Source organism: Martes martes (genome assembly GCF_963455335.1).
Source record: "Martes martes genome assembly, chromosome: 4".
NCBI lineage: Eukaryota > Metazoa > Chordata > Mammalia > Carnivora > Mustelidae > Martes > Martes martes.
The window spans coordinates 158,246,457-158,266,727 of NC_137891.1; the positions used below are offsets into that span (position 1 = coordinate 158,246,457).

The 20,271-nt window shown below is 45.0% G+C and overlaps 1 protein-coding gene across 1 annotated transcript; it reads right to left on the reverse strand.

Annotated features, from left to right (window-relative positions):
• Positions 1–591: 591 nt before the first annotated feature.
• On the reverse strand, positions 592–8,570 carry CFAP144 (cilia and flagella associated protein 144; the record flags this gene model as incomplete). The annotated part of the gene is made up of 4 exons (XM_080800535.1): positions 592–702; positions 3,571–3,674; positions 5,593–5,652; positions 8,438–8,570. The coding sequence occupies 4 exons, from the start codon at positions 8,568–8,570 to the stop codon at positions 592–594; spliced, it is 408 nt and encodes a 135-aa protein (XP_080656661.1).
• Between the last annotated feature and the right edge of the window lie 11,701 nt (positions 8,571–20,271).

Here is a 20,271-nt window from a genome sequence, read left to right on the forward strand (position 1 = left end):
CCAGGGCTCTGTGCTCCAAGGTGTCCCACTCAGCGTGTCCTATGTGTGGTTTCCTCACCTTCTTCCATCAGTTTTCCATCTCTGAAATACGTCTTCAGTCTTCTTCGATGCTGATGTTCCTCTCCCAGTCTCGCATTCATACATTTTTGTCTCTTCATTGTCCTTTACTGGGGTCTGAGGAGGCAGAGGGGATATTGTGTGCATCTTTTTTTTTTTTTTTAATTTATTTAACAGAGAGAGAGAGATCACAAGTAGGTAGAGAGAAGGGCGGGGGGCGGGGGGGGGGAAGCAGGCTCCCTGCTGAGCAGAGAGCCCGATGCGGGGCTTGATCCCAGGATCCTGAGATCATGACCTGAGCCGAAGGCAGAGGCTCAACCCACTGAGCCACCCAGGTGCCCCTATTGTGTGCATCTTAACCTGGAATTCTGCCACTGGTTTACAAGATCAAGGATTTGAAGCAGTGGACGTGGGCAGAAAGGAGAAACGTGAGACTCAGGAAAAGCCAGACCGAGGCTTGAAAGTAATCTTTATTCATCCGAGCCGCACACACGTTGGGTATGGAAGACAGGGCCGCCATCACCCCCTGGAAGACTACTTGTGGCAATCATCTTCTCCCAAGCTCCACATTTTAGCTTTGTACAGCGTGATATCATTGTAGACCCTGAAGTGGTTCAGCCTGCGGTCATCACGTTCCGGGTTGACCTAGACAAGAGAACGCAGGCATCAAAAGGAAGCCTCTGTGGGGAAGGGACCACCGGGGTTTGTCATCGCAAGGACCTGGGCTGCAGTGTGCAACCTTGTTGGGGAATGGAAATGACAGCATTTACATCAAAATAGTTGTAACCTAGGCCGAGTTGCTGCACTACCCTTCCCACACCTGCGGTGGAGGCCACACTTCTGGACTCTTGGTCTTCTGGAACACGAGCCCCAGGAGGGCGGCTGCTGTACCTGTTTCAGTGGCTGCTTATCCCCAACACCTAGAACGGTGTCCAGCACACATTAGAGGTTCAGGACACATTTGTCACTGAAAGAATGGATGTTTTTGATGTGGTTACACAGGACTAAGAGCGAGCACTCAGACACATGAATCGTATAGAAGCTCTAAGACGAACTCAGGCAATTAAAGGATACATTTTCATCTAATGTTACTAGGAGAGCAGAAGCTGAGAGGTGTTTGAGCATGGCTTCCCCAGTGTCCCAGTATTGGGACTGGGGTTGTCTGTTTGTCCAGGGTGAGGTTCTGCTAGGGGGCAGGGAGCCCTAAGTTAAATTCGGGCTGATCAAGCCTCTTCGGCCTCCAGTCATATCACTCTGAACGTCTGGCTTAATTCCTTTTTATGGTTGCACGGCACCTGGATCTAACTTTTGGGGCCTGTACTTTCTTACTCTGCCACAAGCACCATCTGACAGCACAGTCCCTGTGTTTGTGATGAATAGGCGTGGCGTTGTTTGTAGACCCAACACAACTCACAGCGATGGCTGATGGCTGGCACACATAGTCACTTATCGGCCAGGCCTGGGAGGGCTAGAGCGGGGCAGGGCTGGTCGGGGCACCCCCACTGGCCCTGCCTTGAGACATGCGGGTCAAATATGCATTTCCACATGCCCACTCTGTACCCATGGGGGCCAGCCTTTCCTCTTTAAGAAAATGAAGAATAGCGAATTAAATTATTTGTGTTTTGTAGTAATTTTTAAAGTTGGTTGAATATCTAACTCAGATAATTTGTCTTTCCCTTCACAATCCTCCAGCCCCTCCCCCCTGATTCACTCTAAGTCAGTCCCCCACCCATCCTCCTCCTCTGTCTGTTTGAGCACTGCTCTTTTGGGACTCAGTCCCCCTGGGAAGGTGGGGTGCTCCTGCTGGACCCACTTCCTGTCTCCCAGTGTCCTCTCTTCAGGGTGAGCCCCACATCTGAAGAGGAGCTGTTGTAAAGGAGAAGCTTTTTACTGAATTGATCCTTCCCTCCTCCCTCTCTCACCCTCCTTCCCTCCTTCCTTCCCTCTTTCCTTCCATCCTTCCTCCCTCCCTTTCCTCCTTCTTCCTGAGCTATTTATTCCAATTCCCCTGCAGCAGCCCTGCAGCAGACCCACACACCCCAGACTGGAGCTGTGTAAATGGGAGAGAAGGCCAGGCCCCAGAGTCGAAAGGTAAGAACCACAGTATATGGCGGTCCTGGGAAGGGTGCACGCTCAGTAGAGAGGACAACTGGGATCAGGCCCAAGGGGCCAGGAGAAGCATGTGCCCCATCCCTGCTTGGGCTACAAGTTGTCTTTTCTCCTCCCCCTCCCCTGCATCACAGCAGCCCGAATTTTTGAGTGCTTACTACTGCTGGGCATTGCCCTAAGCAGTTTAGACACAGTGTCTCTGTTAATCCCCACAATACACCTTCAAGGGCCAGTATTATTATTCCCATTTTAAGGTGGGTAACTGGGAGTTGAGAGGCTCAGGTCCCACAGCTAGAAAGTGGTGGAGCTGGGATTTGAACTCTGGCTGTCTGGCTCTAGAGCCGCCATGTTACACTGATACACAGAATTGGGCTGACTGGTGTGGAAGCAGGAGGCACGCGGTGCCCCAGGAGCAGGATGGGAAGGTGCCCAAATCTGCCTGGTGGGGAGCGTGGAGTGCACATCCCTTACTGGGGCTTTATAAAGAGGTGACTCCTTAGCAGTCCTGAAGGACGAGGAGGACCTCCCGGAGGAGTATAGGTTTGGGGTCAGGAGGCACGCTGCGGGAGGCATCCGCTAAGGAGATGGGGTGTACGAGATCCTGGTGCCTTTGAGGGACCGTAGGACGTTCTGCCGAAGCTGAGGAAGAGCGTCTCCAGCTTCACATCAGGCACCAAATACACCGATGGACTAAAAGCCAAGTGTTAAAAAGAACACAACAACTTGGGGAAAAATCTAAAAGGAAAGCTAGTCACCTGGCTACTCTGAATATTGAAGGCTTTCCTAAACAAGGCACAAATCCCAGAAACTGTGATGAAAAAGGCTGGCGCATTTAACTTAAAAACTAAGACGGTCTATGTGATCAAAGACGTGGGCAAGTTAAAAGACAAATGTGGCAGGAAGTTCAAACTGTCCTTGTACCAGAAGCCCTATCTCATTGCAGGTTGACAACACGCTACTGATCACATTTCCCAGGCTCCTGGCAGCTCCCGGGCCTTTCTGATCCAATAAGGGGAGTGTCACCAGCATTCCCATTTTACAGATAAAGGAATGGAACTCTGTGAGGTCACGTGATGTGCCCAACCACCCTGCTAGTAACTGGCAGAGCAGACCCAGGCAGTCACCAGCAAGCTGTGTCTGGTCCACACCTAGATGATGTCTGCTATGTGTTCGGCACTGCCCTAAGCACCTTACAAATTAACTACTGCATCCTGTAATATCTCTGCTATCTCCATGTTACACTGCGGACATGGAGTCACGGAAGAGCTTTGTGACTTACCCAAGGTCACACAGCTAGTAAGTGGCAGCCAGAGTTCAAACCCACGCAGTCTGGCCTCATCTACTGTTCTCTTAACCAATGGCCTCTATTGCCTCTTGCTTCCTAGGTAAAGGAGCCACACTTACCAAGGGCTCTGAGTCCCATCCGATTTCTTGGCTTTCGGTCTGTGTCTCTGTGTATTTCTTCCTTGGCCCGAGGGCAGCGTGGTGGATAAGATTTAGAAACCTGACTGGGAAAATAAGCATGAGTTATGGAGGAGGTAGGCTTTGGGGCCAAGAGTTCCTGTGCCTTTTACTCAAGCCTCAGGCTTCCTTAGAGACACAGTGCCCAGACTTGGGGGCCCTGCTAAGGCCTTGCAAGGCTCATCTTTCCACAAATATTTGTTGAGCACAAACCTGTACCAGGCACTCTTCTGGACCCCAGAGGCAGGGCAGAGTGTGATGAACATCGTCCCTGCTCTCCTGAAGTATGTGGTCTTGGTGGGGCGACAGGGTACACAATGCCCAAGAGGACAAACAAATCTGAGGGTGATGCCAGCTGTGAAGGAGGAGGAGGCAAAGGGGCGTGCAGAGGAGGAGACCAGGGTCTGGATGCCAAGCAGGAGCCAGCCCTGAGACAGAGGCAGAGGAAAAGCACAGTACAGATAGCAAGAACAAAGGCCCTGAGGCACGAGCAAGCTGGGCCAATGTGGCTATGGCAGAGTGAGGAGGAGGGTTGTAAGCAGGCCAAATCCTCCATACGGCTATAGGAATGGCTGCCAACCCCACGCCGATCTCTAACTCCACAGCTTGCGGGCTTACAAAGATTTCATTGTCAATTTCCACCCTATCAAGTCTCAATTTGAGAGGCAGTTTGACAACAGGAAGAACCTGGGCTTCGTAGTCAGTCCTGGCCCTTCCGCTATCAGCCTGATGGGTGGTTTAACTTCTCCGGGCCTCACTCTGCTCATCTGGAAAATGGGGAGGCCAATATCTGCCTCAGCAATACGACTGAGCATGAAGACCCGGCCCCGGGCTGAGCTTATCTGTGATATAAACAGTTCGCAGTACACTCCTGGCTCACTTTCAGGTCCCTCGCTGCCTGTTACTCTCTCACTGCCCGGCCCCAGCTCCTCTCCTTTCCTCTAGCTGGGCTGGTCTCTTCACCACAGATAACGTCCTCACTTCCTCTGACGAGCTCTATGAGTCTACCGCTTGGCTGTCTCTGCTATGCTCTGAGATCCTCCCTCCTCCTGCCCACCCCACCTTCTTACCCTGTCCTCCTATAGAAACTTTACCTCTTTGCTCCATCAAATTCTACTCTAAAGGGGGAGGGAGGTGAGCTTGCCAGGAAGGATTGGGCTTTCCATCAAATACCTCTCTTCCATCATTCCTGAGCGTGGTCCCGCCCACTTGGAGACCACAGCCACGCCCAGCTACCCGCCTTCTTGGGCTGTGCTGCTGTCTCTCATTTCTGCGCCTTTCCATATAACTCAGAACATCCTTCTGGTCTTCTCTACCTGACCTACTACACCTCAGCCTGTTATCACCTCCTCCAAGAAGACTTCCCAGAACTCCACGGCCTGTCTAGGGCACCTGTTTTCTCTGTTGTTATCATCCCAATTTTATTCTCTATTTACTCTATTTACTCGTCTGTCTCCTTCACTGTGGTGTGAGGTCTCCACCTCCCCACCCCCTGCCCATCAGAGTGACTGTCACATGGTAATAATGAAAGTTTCCTGATCACCATGTACTATACTGTTCTATGCTCTCAGTACTTGGGTTATTTTGTTGAATCCTCACAACAACATGAGAGATAGGTTCAGGGAGGGCAAAAAAATTTGCCCAAAGCCACACGGTTAATGAGTGGCTGAACCAGGATTTGAACTCCATTAAAATGACTTCAGAACCTCTGCTTGTCACAGCAAAATGTTTGATGAATGAATATATAAATGCATTGCTAAGACCATTGGGAGCATTTTTCTTGGCCTGACAGTCAATGAACTGGCCATATGGTTGAATGTATCGGTCTCCTGTGAGCTTCACAAGTGTGAGTCCAGTTTTCAGATGATCAAAATGTTGCCCCAAGTTAACACTGCCCTGAAAGTTCTCTCCAGCCAGCTGTCTATCTGGGCTCTATCAGTGGTGTTCACAAAGCCCAGGACTTACCATCTGCAGGTTCCTCCAGATTATCATGCCAAGACATGGGCTTTCTGGTGATTGTGTGAACTAGAGAAAAACAGCATCACAGGTTCACGTTATAACATTAACATCCTGCCCTCTTGACGCCTCACCCGAGCCAGATACCTGCTGAGCATTTTTCTGAGTGTCTGCCACATGTCAGGTGTTGTGCTGGGTGCTAGGGAATGAGGCTCTCAGGGACTTCACAGTCCAGAGTGACACTGTCCAGGACAGTGGCCACCAGCCACATGTGGCTACTTGCATTTGAATGCTTAAAATTAAATACACTTAGAAATCCATTCTGCAGGCACACTAGCCACATTTCAAGGGCTCCTTTGCCACATGGGGCTAATGGCTCCCATTCAGGGCAGCACAGCTAGCAAACATTTCATCGTTGCCAAATGTTCTCTCAAACAGTGCTGGTCTACAGGGATGCAGACACACCAGGTAGCCAAACAAGGTTAGACCCATGGTGATATATCTCCTGGAGGCTGTGTGATAGCAGAGGTGCAGAATCCACAGACATCCATTCAACTCATAATTACCGATGCCCAGGAGACAGGGCTGTGAACAGAGGTGGTTCCTGTACTCCCTGAGCTTCTTATTTGCGGTGACAGACAATAAACAAATAAATACCTGGGCAAAATAAGTGAGCTGTAGAACAGTAAAGCCTGTTACATGGGTAGAGAGTTGATTGTCAGGTGGGGGTGACAGGTGTCTAAGGAAATGTGCCATGTGAGTAGAGCTCTGAATAAAGTGAGGGAATCCAAGAGTGAACTTGGTGAGTTTGAGAAGCATCGAGAAGGCCAGGGTAATTCTGTGGAGTGAGCTAAGTGGAGGGTAGTAGGAAATGAGCAGAAACCAGAAGGAATCAGTGGTCTCCAAAATAATTTTTTACCTCAGACTCCTACCAGTAAAAAACTTCTGAGCGCACACCTAACACATGTGTATTTATATGTCTCTATGTACTATGAGCAGTATAATTTCTTTCTTTATATCTAAAAGTAAACATAAATACAAATTCTAGCAGACCTATGAGTATTAATTCTAATATTTCCTCACTTTATCCCAATGGGTCACACTAATCGTGTACCCAAGGGACATGAGCTCGGAGACCTAGAAAGACTGAACGTTACCTGAAGAGGTAATTTAAATTGTGGGAATGCACCAAGTTTAAACAGAATTGGACTGCTGATTTGTTTTCCTGAAATTGGCTGGGAGCTCCAGGGGAAAACCAGGTGGGTTCTGAGCAAAATGAAGACATTACATATTCTGTGCTCTCCCCCTCCCCCAACACACAGGGTAACTCTGTGAGACAGGTATGCTACCTAGCTTGACTGTTGTAATCATTTCACTGCATATATATATCAAAACACCACATCCTAGAACTTAAATATATACAAGTTTTATCTAGAAAATGACCTTACATTTTCTCTGCATAGCTGAGCTGCACTGGACTACAGTTAATTGGGCCCAGAAGTTGGGAGAGAAGTTCTGGAAGAAGAAACAATGATTACGAAGGTAGCAAGATGGAGAAAGGTGTGACGTATTTAGGAAATCCTTTTATTGGGACATGGTGGGAGAGAAGGGAGCATGTGCCTGGTGCAGAATACGCACTAAAATATTTATTAAAGGAGCAGCATGTGGCTGGGGAGGGGAGTCCGGATGAGGCTGGGTGGGCAGCAGAGCCGCATTCCACGGGGGTCTTACACACTGACCGGTTTAAACCTCAGTTCAGAAGCTGGGGGCCCCTGAGGGTCTTACAGAGGGACCGATGGGATCGAACTCATTTTTTAGCATAGCTCCAGCCGGAAGTGGTGTGGGGGACAGTGAGTTTGGAGGAAGAGGGTAGTTAGGAGCCCATCCGATCACTGCGGACAGAAGTGAGAAGGGCCCCGCTGAAGCTTGGCGGGGAGGCTGGAGAGAGGGGTGGACTCAGGCCCTAATTAGAGGAATCAAGTGAGGGGAGGTGGAGAGGTCTCCAGGAACACCACAGTCTTTCACCGAGGTCAGAACACTGGAAGGGTCAGTCAGGTGAGAGAAATGTTAAGGAAGAGCCAGGACTGTGACCACGTGGATGTGTGCAGTGAGGGAGAGACTGAGGATGACTTCCAGGCTTCAGCCTGGGACAGAAAACGATTGCAGTACCTTCTCCTCAAACAAGATACTCTGGAGTAGCGGCAGGTGGGGTACATGGGCAGGATGCCCCTAGTTTTCCAGCTGGTGAGTTTAAGGGACCCATGGCTTGTCCAGGGGAAGAGAGCTGGGCGGTGGTTGGGGGCGTGGGTCTGGGGCTCCATCTGAGATCCAGGGGCATTCAGGGTCACAGCTCAAGGAATGTGCCAGGTGAGGAGTGGGGGCAGGGCCGGTTTATCAGAGGGGCACTGTGGGCCCTGAGCACAGCACCCCCCGAACTTTCCCAACATTTAAGACAATATGAAAAGCCTGGAAAAACAAACTAGCTTATTTACAACACAAACACAACTAGCTTATTAACGACAAACCAAAACACAACAACAAAACAGAACGTAAAACCCTACAAGATGTAATTATTTAGAAGGCAAAATTTCAAAAAGTCTTTCAACCTTTTGACCACGAAAATACTATTTAATCGTGATGTGTGTGCATTTTAATACATTAAAGTATTGGGTGGGATGTGGAGCGAAACCCTCCCCCCCCCCTTCAGAGTCCTGAAATCTAGGGAGGGGGGCGAGGTCAGAGAAGGCGTCCCCTACTGTGCTCAGCCCCGCATCCCCACCCCGCACCGCCACGGCCCCTCCTTCCTGGGGAAGCCCACCCCAGTCCTCTACCTCCGTCCTGGGGCTCCCCTCACCTTTGCGGAGGGGATTCACGTGGTACTGTGTGTAGAGTTTCTGGGTTCGAAGCTCTTTGAGGTATAATTCCCGCAGGATCTGGTTCTGATGGACCTCATCCGGGATCACTTTCTCTTTTTGGCGTCCGGCCATGGCTTTGGCGGTGCTGGGTGCGCTCCTACCCCTTCTCCCTGCCCTCCGGACGCTGGCCGGAGAGCAGGGCGCAGCGCCGTCTCCAGGCAACCGCGTCCTACACTGTCTCCGGGCAACAGCGTCCCGGATTACAGCCTCGGTTCGACAACCAGCCCCCAACACACCCTCCCGGGGGCCGGGGCCGCCCATCCCCCCCCACCTCGCCCTCACCTTCCAGAACCTTATTTCTGAGCCCGCTTGCTTCCTAAGCCCAAAGCCTGACTGACGACTCACCTTGCCCAGCCTCTCAAGATCCAGCCTGGTTCCTAGGACCAACCCCACATACCGCCAGGAGAGGACACACGTCTAGCAGCAGACCCAGGAGGTAATGGACTTGATCGGACCTCACTTTGGACAGTCATTTCCTAAAAAAGATTTGGGAAGGAGTCGGAAACCTCTCCCTTTTTAAAGCAGATGACTAGAAAGGAAACTCTCAATGTCTGTCTCACAAAACAGAGGAGGTTTCAAATTTGACAAGTTATTCTGGCCCTTATCATCCGTGGGATAATATAGACAGAAGAACCCTTTACTTTTGGGGGGGTGTTTTAAAGATTTTATTTATTTATTAGTCAGGGAGAGAGAAAGAGAGTGAGTGTGAGTACATGCAAGGGAACGACAGGCAGAGGGAGAAGCAGGCTTCTCTGGAGCTAGGACCCCCAGGTGGAACTCGATTCCAGGACCCTGGGATCATGACCTGAGCTGAAGGCTGCTGCTTAACCTACAGAGCTACTCAGGTGTCCCAAGAAGAGCAATTTCCTGATGTAAGGGACTTGGGGACTTTATAGTTTATTTATTTAAAAAATTCAATTGTGGTAAAATACATAACATAAAATTTACCATTAGAATCATTTTTAAGGATGTAATTCAGTGGTGTTAAGTATATTCACATTGTGTGAAACCAATTTCCAGAATTTTTTGATACTCATTAAACAACTTCCCATGGGCCGCTCCCCCATAGCCTCTGGAAACTGCCATATAAGAAACTCACGTACAGTGAGCGTCTTTCAAAAAGCTATTGAACTCCATAGCCCCTAGTCCAGCTTTTTCTCTGTGACATGTTCTACTCCAAATCTGCAGTTACTGGACTACTTTACTAAAATTCTTTGTTTACATGTAAGTCACTTGAGAATGAGAAATATATCGGGTCCATCTCTGCATGACCAGTACCTGGCCTACTCTGGGCAAATATGGGTGTTTGGTAAAGGTTTGCTGGCTGTTTGGATGTCTGCACAGTTAGTACTGGGATTTTCTTCTGCTTACATCATTACATAAACCCTCGCATGATTCAGAAACGCAAACGGATTCTATTACACCAGGACTGAACTAGAGAAGCCCCTTTGTTACTTATTGTGAGCCATACCTGGGTCCCTTTTTCTAGCAAGGCTCAAACAGCCTCTGAAGTCTTCACTGTCTTCCTAAGCCTAAGTAGGAATCAATCATCATTCTGCTCAGGAGTTGCCTTACTAGCTCTGGGACAACTAGCAAAGGCTGTATCGGTCCCCAGATAAAATGACCTTTCTTCAGCCCTGGCCCTGTGGTCCAGCAACCCTCCCTCCATACAGGAAGGACTATGACTAGGTGGAGGCTCAGAAGGAAGGGAGTCACTGCAGCTTTATCTTCTCTCCACTCCAGCCCCACGTTATTATGTTTCCCAGGCGCCCTCACGTGGGTTTTGAACACCTCACAGCCCAGCCCAGTGGAGGCCAGTCCAGTGACTCTCTGGGGCTAGCTTCTGCTTACCTGGGAACATTCCAGGCCATCAGTGTGCTTCTAAACTCTGAGACTATTTATTGAAAAACACAGGGGAATTGAAAAACATGATGGTCTGGTCCTCTAGCTTCTCAGCTGTTGTCTGAGGTTGCAGATTTTTCTTGAAATCTGTGTTACCTCTCGATTAGAAGCAGATGCAGAGACTCACCTAACACGGAAATCAACTGGAAAAATTTAATAGAAAATGTCATTCAGATTAACAAAAAACAGCTATCTAGGAATTAACCTAATAAAGAATGCATGAACATTTTTATGAAGAAAAAAAATTAAAACTTATCCATATCATACAAAAGGTCTTAACTAATAAGAAGATCAGCATCATATGCTGGTGAGCCGCCGTGCAACACTTAGAGCCACAAACGAGATGCGCTAGAGCCATGAGGGCAGATCTTAAAACAGCAGCGACTGAAAAAAGTTATAAAAGGCTAAGGTTTATAATATAATACTATGCCCTAAAACTACAAACAGACCAACTCTGTATGGTACAAGATTGATTCTGCATGGTACAGAGTGAGTGTGTATTGGGGTAAAGAGATCGGAGAGCCACCCAGGCTTGTAAATAAAACAAGTTTTTTCCTTCTGGGCTTCCCCAACTGCTACAAACATTTAAATGCAGGGCCTGGGTATGGAGCAGTGCTGGACTGTGATTCTTTGAGAGAAGGGAGACAAAGGAGATGAGCCCTATAGTTGTTCCAAATTTCTGCCTGGAGACATTTTCTCAAATATGCAGGGAAGGCGAACCCAAGCTGAGCAGGTGAAATGGCCTAGTTGAGGAGACACAGACTAATGTTCAGGAGTGTGAGGCAGCTGAAAATTTGTGGAGCCGATAACTGGAGGGAGGGGTGAGAGAGAGAGCGAGAGAGAGCCAGAAATGTGCATGGAAACCCTTTGAGTCTTGCCTGATACTAAAAAGGGAGAAACTTGGTGAAGGAATGACTGGGAAGCTGTGAGCCAAGCAACACCCAGAATTCATACAGGACTGAGAAAAAAGTGAGTTCTGACCAGACAAGGTAGAGTGTCCTCGGTGAGGGTGTTGGGTGGAGACCCCCCCAAAGTTAACACCTTAGTAAAAAGACTAAGCTAGCCTTAGAGAAAAGGTTGCCCTAGGCTTTCCCTAACAAAACTTCAAAACAAGGCTCTGAAAGTATCAGATGGATCCACAGAAGGGGCCAGTCTGTCTCCAGGAAAAACTTCCAACACATTTTAAAGAAAGACAACAAAACCCAGCACTCAGCAATATAACATTCACAAAGGACAGCATCAATTGAAAATTATTAGCAAAGCAGACAGTTGAAGAAGGGAAATGTGACCCATAGCCAGGAAAAAAAGCAACATAGAAATTTGAAAACTTAAACGAAATGGATAACTTCTGTGAAGGCAGATTTCCAGAACTGACAAAAAAAAAAAAGAAAAAAAAAAAAAGGAAATGGAAAATCTACATAGCTTTATATCTATTTTTTAAAATTCAATTTTTGATTGAAAACTTCCCCTAATATACCCTCCAGGCCCAGATGGATTCTCTGGTCAATCTGTCGAGCATATAATGATGAAAATTCTACTCCTACCCAAATGCTTTCAGAAAACAGGAGTAGAAGAAGTATTTCCCAACTCATTTTTTTGTCATTTTTAATTTTTAATTAAAAAAATTTTCTTTTAAAGTAAGCTGTACACCCATCAATGTGGGACCTTGAACTCACGACCCTGAGACCAAGAGTCACGTGCTTTACTAACTGAGCTAGCCAGATGCCCCATTTCCTAACTCATTTTGAGGTCAGCATTACATCAACACTAAAACCAGACAAATTATTACAAAAAAAGAAAACTAAAATAAGCCTTGTGGACACAGGTAAAATATTGTAAAAGATGTAAAAATCCTTAACTAAGTATTAGAAAATTATATCCAGCAATATATAAAAAGATTAGTATACCATAGTCAGATGGATTTGTTCAAGGGATGTAAGGCTGGTTTAGTATTTGGAAATATCAATTCCCCGTATTAACAAATAAAAGAGAAAGACCATATGGTAGTCTCTACGTTTGGTAGATGGGGAGGAAAGGTACAAGGGGAGAGCTGCTGGGTCCTTTGTGGGAGCCCTGGCACCCTCTGCCTGACACCACAACCTATGAAAACTCATAGTTACAAGTTGGGGATTCCTGATAAGCACTCATGTTTAAAAATCATAAGAGAAACTGTTTAATTGTGAAGCATCACATGTACACAGAAAAGTGCTTTCCTGCAGAACGGGTAGCTCATACTTATTTACCACAAGTACATACATGTAACCATCACAAAAGCAGACAATAGAATGTTAAGAGCACCCCAAGAAGCCTCCTCACACCCCCACCCAAACCCTGTCTTCTGCTTTCTCCTCAAAGGTACCCCCTATCCTGACTCTTAACACCATAGATCACTTTGCCCATGTTTTCGCTTTGTGTAAATGGAATCATACAATGTGCATGCTTTTGTGTTTGACTTCTTTTCTCAAATTATGTTTGTGAAATTCATTTGTGCTGTTGTGTGGGGTTGTTGTTTCATTCCTGTGTACTGTTCACTTTTGTGACTATAATACAGTTTATTTATTCATTTTGCTACTAATGGACACGGGGCTATTTCAATTTGGACCATTACAAGTCACACACATTTTTGGTAGATGTCTCTTGATGCCCATGTGCAAACATTTTGTTGGCTGTATACTTGGGAGTGCATCTCATTATGGTTTTAATTTGTGTTCTTCTATTGACTAATGAGGTTGGCCAACTTTTTTTGTATGCTTATTGGTCATTTGGATATTCTCTTTTGTGAAGTTCCTATTAAAAATCTTTTTCTATTTTTCTTTTGTATTGTTTATTGGAGTTCTTTATATAGTATTGATATACTAAGCCCTTTGGGAGCTGTATGTTCTGTAAATTTATTTTCTCACTGTATGGTTTTCCTTTTTAGACTCTTAATGATATTGTTTAGATAACTTAAAAGACACTTTATAGTATCTTCTTAAAATTTAAATGTGGTCAAATATATCAGTTTTTCCCTTTATGCTTTCTAAATGACACTAAAGACATTTTTTTCTAGTTGATGTTGTGACAATATTTTCTTATATTACCTTCAAATCAGTACCATTGAATAAAAATATGAAGCAAGACACACAAGCAATTAAAAATTTTCTAGTATCTAATCAAAAGAGCAAAAAGAAGCAGATTCAACTAATTTAAAAGATGTTTTATTTAATACAATATATCCAAATTATCATTTCAACATTTCAATATAAACACTGTTGAGATATTTTATTGTTTTTTTCATACTGTGTTTAAAATCCAGCACAAATTTTATACTGGATAGTGCGTGTCAAATGCTCAATAGCCAGAGGTGACCAGAGCAATTCTACATGATTTGTTTTTACTCTTTCACATTTATTTGTGTTTTACCTGAAGTTGATTTCTTAGTGTAGTTACATGGTAAGAATCGAGCTTAATTTTTTTCCATAGGAGTACTCAATGGACCAAGAACCAATTTATTGAAAAGACCACTCATCCCCATGGTTCTGCTATGATACTTTTGTCTTAAATCAAGTGTCCACATGTGTAGGAACCTGTGTCTGGACACTTCTATGCCACTTATCTATTTGTCTATGCTGGCAGTACTACTATACTATCTTAATTAATATAATTTTTGTGACAAGTCCTGGTATCTGGTAGGAAAATTGTCCCTACCAGTTCTTAAGAGAGTCTTGGCTAATCTTGGCCCTTTTGCCTGTCCACCCAAGTTACAATCAGCTTGTCAAGTTTCCTAAAAATATGTTGGGGTTTTGATTGAGATTCCACTGAACCTATGTATCGATTTGAGGAAAGCACTTTAAAAAAAGGTGTATCATCTGTTCAACTGATGCTATCATCTGAGTAGGATCTGAATGTCTTTGCCTTCTAGGCCCTACTACCTGCCATTTTCTGGGGTACAGAGGTTCAACTTTCAGAGCTTTGATGACAACATAATGGAGGGCCCCCCATCTTTTTGCAGGAGACAGTTCTCCAAGTCAAAGTTCCCGGTAAGTTTCTACAATCCTAGGATGCAGAAAAATAGAGTCTTGGAGGGGCCACCATAAAACCTTGAATCCCCATATGTCTATAATAGAGGACTTATGCTCTGTGTGTAAGTTTTTAGGGGTCACCCATTCTTGCACTCAATTTAATCTAGGGCATATCAATAGGACTTACCTGCATAGAGATCAGAAGTTTTCCACTCACTCTTCTCTACTTTGTGTCACTGGTCTTGTTTGTTCTGTGGTCACAGACCAAGTTCCACAGAGAAGCCAGTTAAAAATGTAGAAGCTCATTCAGGCTGGCTAATGGGGAAAGAGAGGAAAGAAACATATTCTCTACAAAAAGGATCTTGTTAAAGGTGTCTCTGGCATCTGAAGGGTGCCAGAGACACCTTTGACAAGATGGATGTTGTTAAGAATGTTAAGGATGGAGACAAAATTCAGATAATAGTAAGATAACCAGGTTATGGCTGAAAACGCCATCATGGAAAAGGGGTTCTGTAAGTAACAGAGCTTACCTTCCAACCTGAATGCTGGTCGGCATTCTTTTGAATTCTCAGTGCTCACCAGATCAGGCTCCTGGAGATCCACAGTCTTGGTAATTCTGGATGGCATCAGAACTGTCCCATTCCCAGGGAAATCAACTCTCCAAGATAAGATTTATGGATCACAGAAGTCTGGATGGGTTTGGCTGGAATGTTGGTGAGGACCAGACTTCAAAGATCTAGAAAGAAGGGCTGGAAGGGGGAGTAGGGGCAAAGATAAAGGAGTAAAAGGAAAGAGGAGCAAGATTTCTAGAGTGGCGAGTGGATGGTTTGGAAGGAACAGTGGAAGATTTGGACAGGGAAACCTGTGAGGTAGGGTGGCTAGGGATGGTTCTAGTCAGAGGAGGTAAAGTGGTAGGGCAGTAAGCTGAGAGAGGTAGAGGGCGCTGGGGAGCAGTCTGAAAGTCACAAGAGTTAGATAGGAGAGGAAGGTGGGTTGGAAAACGAGAGCATGAGGGGGCAGAGTGGGCAGGAGTCTGGGGCCGAGATGAGGAAATCCGGGGCAGCTTTCTCATTTTTCCAAATGACATTTCTCTAGTTACTCATCTTGGCAAAAAGGAGTAACTGGACATAAGCTCAGACACACCCCAGTATTTATCTCCCACACAAGCCCTCACATCATCCCGTGGCTGAATGTCCATTATGAGATGTATGTGCCCCGCCCTTCTGGGCACGTTAGCTGGCCCGGCAGCCAGGGAAATGGCACCAGGTGCTAGGTTGGAGAGTGATCATAGGAAATAGCAGAGAGAAGAAATGGGGCTGTAATATTAGTCCTTATTCCTTGGGATAACATGTAGTTTTGCCCCTCATTAGGCAAAGATCGATCAGAGGGCTGCGGTACAGTTAGAGGCTTGGGACCAAGAGAATGGATCTGAAGCAGGCGTGGGCAAAGTGGGGAGAAGTCTGTGCCTCCAGCTATTTAACTTACTACATTTTTCAAAGCCCTTGTACATTGCTTGCGTCACTCCATGAATATGAGGTGATCAGAGATACTATGTCCATTTTACCAAAAAGGAACTAGATAAGCAGGCAGAAGGTGACAAAGCAGGTGTGACTGAAAATTGAGCCCAAACTTGGTGCCTAGGGGGCATGCAGGAGAGTGCACCAAATGGCAGAGAGCACTGTCAGCATGACCTTCTCCCGTGTTTCTGGACACGATCTGGTAGGGGTGCTTCAGAACAGGGCTTTACAGTGTAGCTGTCTTCATGTATTCAGACATTCCATATTCTGACCACTACTTCCTGAACTTACTGTGTAATTATTCAGTAGTTCCCATGTCCCTGGGGCTTACAACCATGGACTCTTACTTTCTTCTTTTTAATTCTGATTCCCCTATTATCTTTATTTCTCTCTTTACCCACTTCAGAATCTATGATTCAGAATTTCAGTGATTTTCTTATCATGGTTCTAAACTCTCTTGCTATATCCTTTTATTGTGCTTTCCTTGGGGAAAAACCCCAATTTGGGTGATTCCAAAAATTTGGCTTGCTTGTATTGTTGAATGCTGCTGGAAAAAATTTTTTCATACAACATGGAAGATTAATACTAAATAATACACATAATATTCAATACCTATGAGAACGTTCATGGTGATATTGTTTTATTAGAGTAAAAGAAAAATGGAAAACAACCTCAATGCTTATAAATAAGGACTTAGGTAAATTATGGTGCAGTCACGCCATAGAATATGAAAAGGAAATGTCCAGATGTAAAAAATAAAGAGAGGTAAGTACTTGAGGTGACATTGATGGGAGTTTAGGATGGGGTGGGGTAAGGATTATCGAAATTGTTAACTGCTAGGGGCTTGGGTTTTGCTGCTTATCTAGATGGAACTAAAACAATTATCCATTATCACAAAGAAATGGCAAGGTCTCTGACTAGGATCCGAGTTAAAAAAAAAAAAAAAAGAAGTTTCTCTTGAGATATTGAAATCCTGTGCCTACCACTTGCCCTGGTTTTGAGTCTAAAATGTGAACTATGTGATGTAGAAACAATTAAACTGGTTTTAGGGCAATGTTACCTCTGAGGTGTTAGATACAAAATTTATCACTCTGTAGGAATACTGCCATAGCCCAGGCCACAAGGAAAGCTCCACTGAAGATGAGTTCACAATCCAAAATTACAAAACTCATGAGCAAACTGTTCACATGATGAATGATCAGCGGGTATAACAAAGGGCATATTTACACAAACGCTTCACCAATAATTTCATGTAATTAAAGGCATAAAATAAGGACTTGAAATTCTAAAAAAAAGTACAAGATATGAAAGAACTGATGGCAAAAAAAGCAAACAACAAAACCAACCCCAGAATGAAAAAATATAGTCATTGAGCGAAACTGTAAACATTAAAGATAAAGAGATCTTAAAAGCAGTAAGAGAGGGATGCCTGGGTGGCTCAGTTGTTCAAGCAACTGCCTTCAGCTCAGGTCATGATCCTGGAGTCCCAGGATTGAGTCCCGCATCGGGCTTCCAGCTCCGTGGGGAGTCTGCTTCTCCCTCTGACCTTCTCCCCTCTCATGCTCTCTCTCTCTCACACTCTCTCTCTCTCTCAAATAAATAAAATATTTTTTCAAAAAAAGCAGTAAGAGAGCATAGATAAGTTATCCATAAAGGAACTAAACTCAAAGAGAAATCTTAATGAAAATGGAAGACAATGCAATGTTATTTTCTAAATGCCAAGAGGAAGTAACTATTAATCTAGAATTTCATACACAGTCAAATTATCGTTCAAGACTGAGTGCTAAATAAAGACATGTCCATCATTTAAGACCAACTGCTGAACAAAGAGAATTTACCACTAATAAACTCTTATTTAAGAAAAAAACCAAAAGATAAGAAATTTTATCCCAAGAAGTAGGAAACGCAAGAAGTAAGGCCAAAGCAGGGGACCATGAATTAGGATTGGTAAGTAGGAAGCCTTCCACTAGTGACTACAAAACTTGTTGCAAATTGCTTGCGCATTGCTGGCAGTCCCCCTGGCTGTAGGTGTTAGAAGAATAGGAGCACACTGAAAACAAAGAAAAGCCCCTTCCTCCTGAGGGACCCTCTGGTGCTGTCTACTGACACTGTTTAACATTATAGTGTGTCAGCAGATAAAGAAGAAATGTTCCTGGGTCCCGCTGCAGGAGCACACAATGCCCCGTGAGTTTGAGTCCGGTCCAACAGGCAATATATTGGTAACTGGCACGGCAATGAACGAACAAAGAAACTGGTAACCATAGACAAATCTAAACAAGCACGATGTGACTAAAATAATAACAGCAATAACGAATTTGGGAGATGCAGAGGAAGTCTGGCAGGCTGGTCTAGGAGTGCTCCTAACTGCACAGAAGAGGGTCTGCAGCACCCTGGCTCTCCCTCAAAGCTATTGATTTTGGGGTGGGGGTAGGCGTGGTTGATGGTGAGGTTTCTCTGGGAGGGGCCTAGGAAAATGATCCTGGTAAAAAGACCTTCACCATAAGTGAAGCAAAATCAGAGGTCTGCAAGGGGAATGGAGAAATCTACAGTTATTTTTGGAAATCTCAATACTCCTTTCTCAATCATCAGTAAGACAAATAGATACAAAATCAAGAGATACAGCAGACTTCAACAACACTAGCAAACAGCTCGAGCTAATTGACATTTATAAGACACTCCATCCAACAACAGCAGAATAAACATTTCTTTCAAGCACATTGGGGATTATTTGGCCAATACAGTGCATATTCCGGGCTATTAAGCAAGTCTCAGTAAACTGAAAAGTATTCAAGTCATAGAGAGTGTGTTCTCTGGCCACAGTGAAATTAAATGAGGAATCCAGTAACAAAGATTTCTAGAGGATCTACAAATACCTGGAAACTAAATAACAGACTTCTAAATAACCCATGGACTGAAGAAGAAATCAACAAGGAAAATTAGAATTATTTTGAACTGGATAAAAACGAAAACACAACATACCAATATTTTCTCTTTTATGGAGGAAAGCTTCGGGGCATTATCAGTAGAAGCAATGAGAACAGATACTGGCCAGGAAAATCAGATGACCAGCATACTCTATGACACCTGTTTTAGCAATCACTCCTAAGGAATCAGTCCAAGAATAAAGAATTCTACATGTGTAAAGATGTTCATTTCAGTATTGTTTATAAAAGGAAGTTTTGTTATTGTGTATGCTATGTTATTATGCATTCACCTAAGATATGTTAGATGTGGCAGAACTCGGAGCAATGCATGTGGTATACCATGAGGTGGAAAAAAAAAGTCTACAAAAGAACCAGCATAAAATAAATATAGATTTAGACAAAAACTTGTACTTGATAAGATAATGGAAGAAAAAACACGAAAAAGAAGATGCCATTGATTTTAGAGAAGTGGGATTATGACTGATTCCTATTCTCTATCTTCCCAACTTTCAGCAGGTGTAGTCATAACAGGATGTTGACTGGGGCTTTTCCTGTCATATCAAAAGTTTGGCTAAAGCTCCACTTTCTCAAAAAGCCTCAATGAGCTGCTAGACACAAAGCAGTCCTGTGATTGTCACCCATCACCCACCCATGCTCCAGTAGACTGCATGGAAAGACTTGAAACACGAAAGGGAGATTCATTGCATAGGAGAGTATGTGTAGGCTTTGTGCTAGGGGAGAGTAATGTGCTCTTTTACTCCCCTTTCAGCGAGGGAGGGGAGTGGGTACTCCCTGGCTCCTCACCAGTCATGTGGGGAAAACTCTAAGAGAGTAGTCAGAGAGGCCACAGAGAGAGATCTGTGATAAGCTGCATCTCTAGGCCTCCTCCCTACCCTGGACCCAGGATGCAGTAGGATAGGTGCACCATGAGGGACTGGGAGACTGACATGTGTCCCTGAAGTTTTAGGGATGAGTGAGACTGGTGCCTCCTTCCCACCTGGGGAGAACTTAAGGCAAAAAGCAGACCAGAGAGGCCCCTGAAGGCAGGGAGGGGAGCCAGCAGCTGTAATGCCTGCACTCCCATTTGGTGTTGCAAGGATGTGTGTGTTTACCACGGGCCAGTTGGATGCTGCGCATACATCCTGCCGTTTTAGATAATGCTATGAAACTTGACTTTGCTCCTTGGTCTCTACCTTTGTGGATGTTATATTCTGAGGGACAGGCAGATAGTAATCAAAGAATCATACACATAAATATAAATCTAGTTGTTAGAAGTACTAACATGGAAGGTACATGGCATTACAAGAACATTTAATGGGTACATTAGTCTAGTTAGAAAGGTCTGGGAAGGTTTCCTCAAGGAAGTGATGTATGAGATGCCAAAGAAGGAGTTAACTAGAGGAACTTTATGGGGAGGGTTGAGAACATT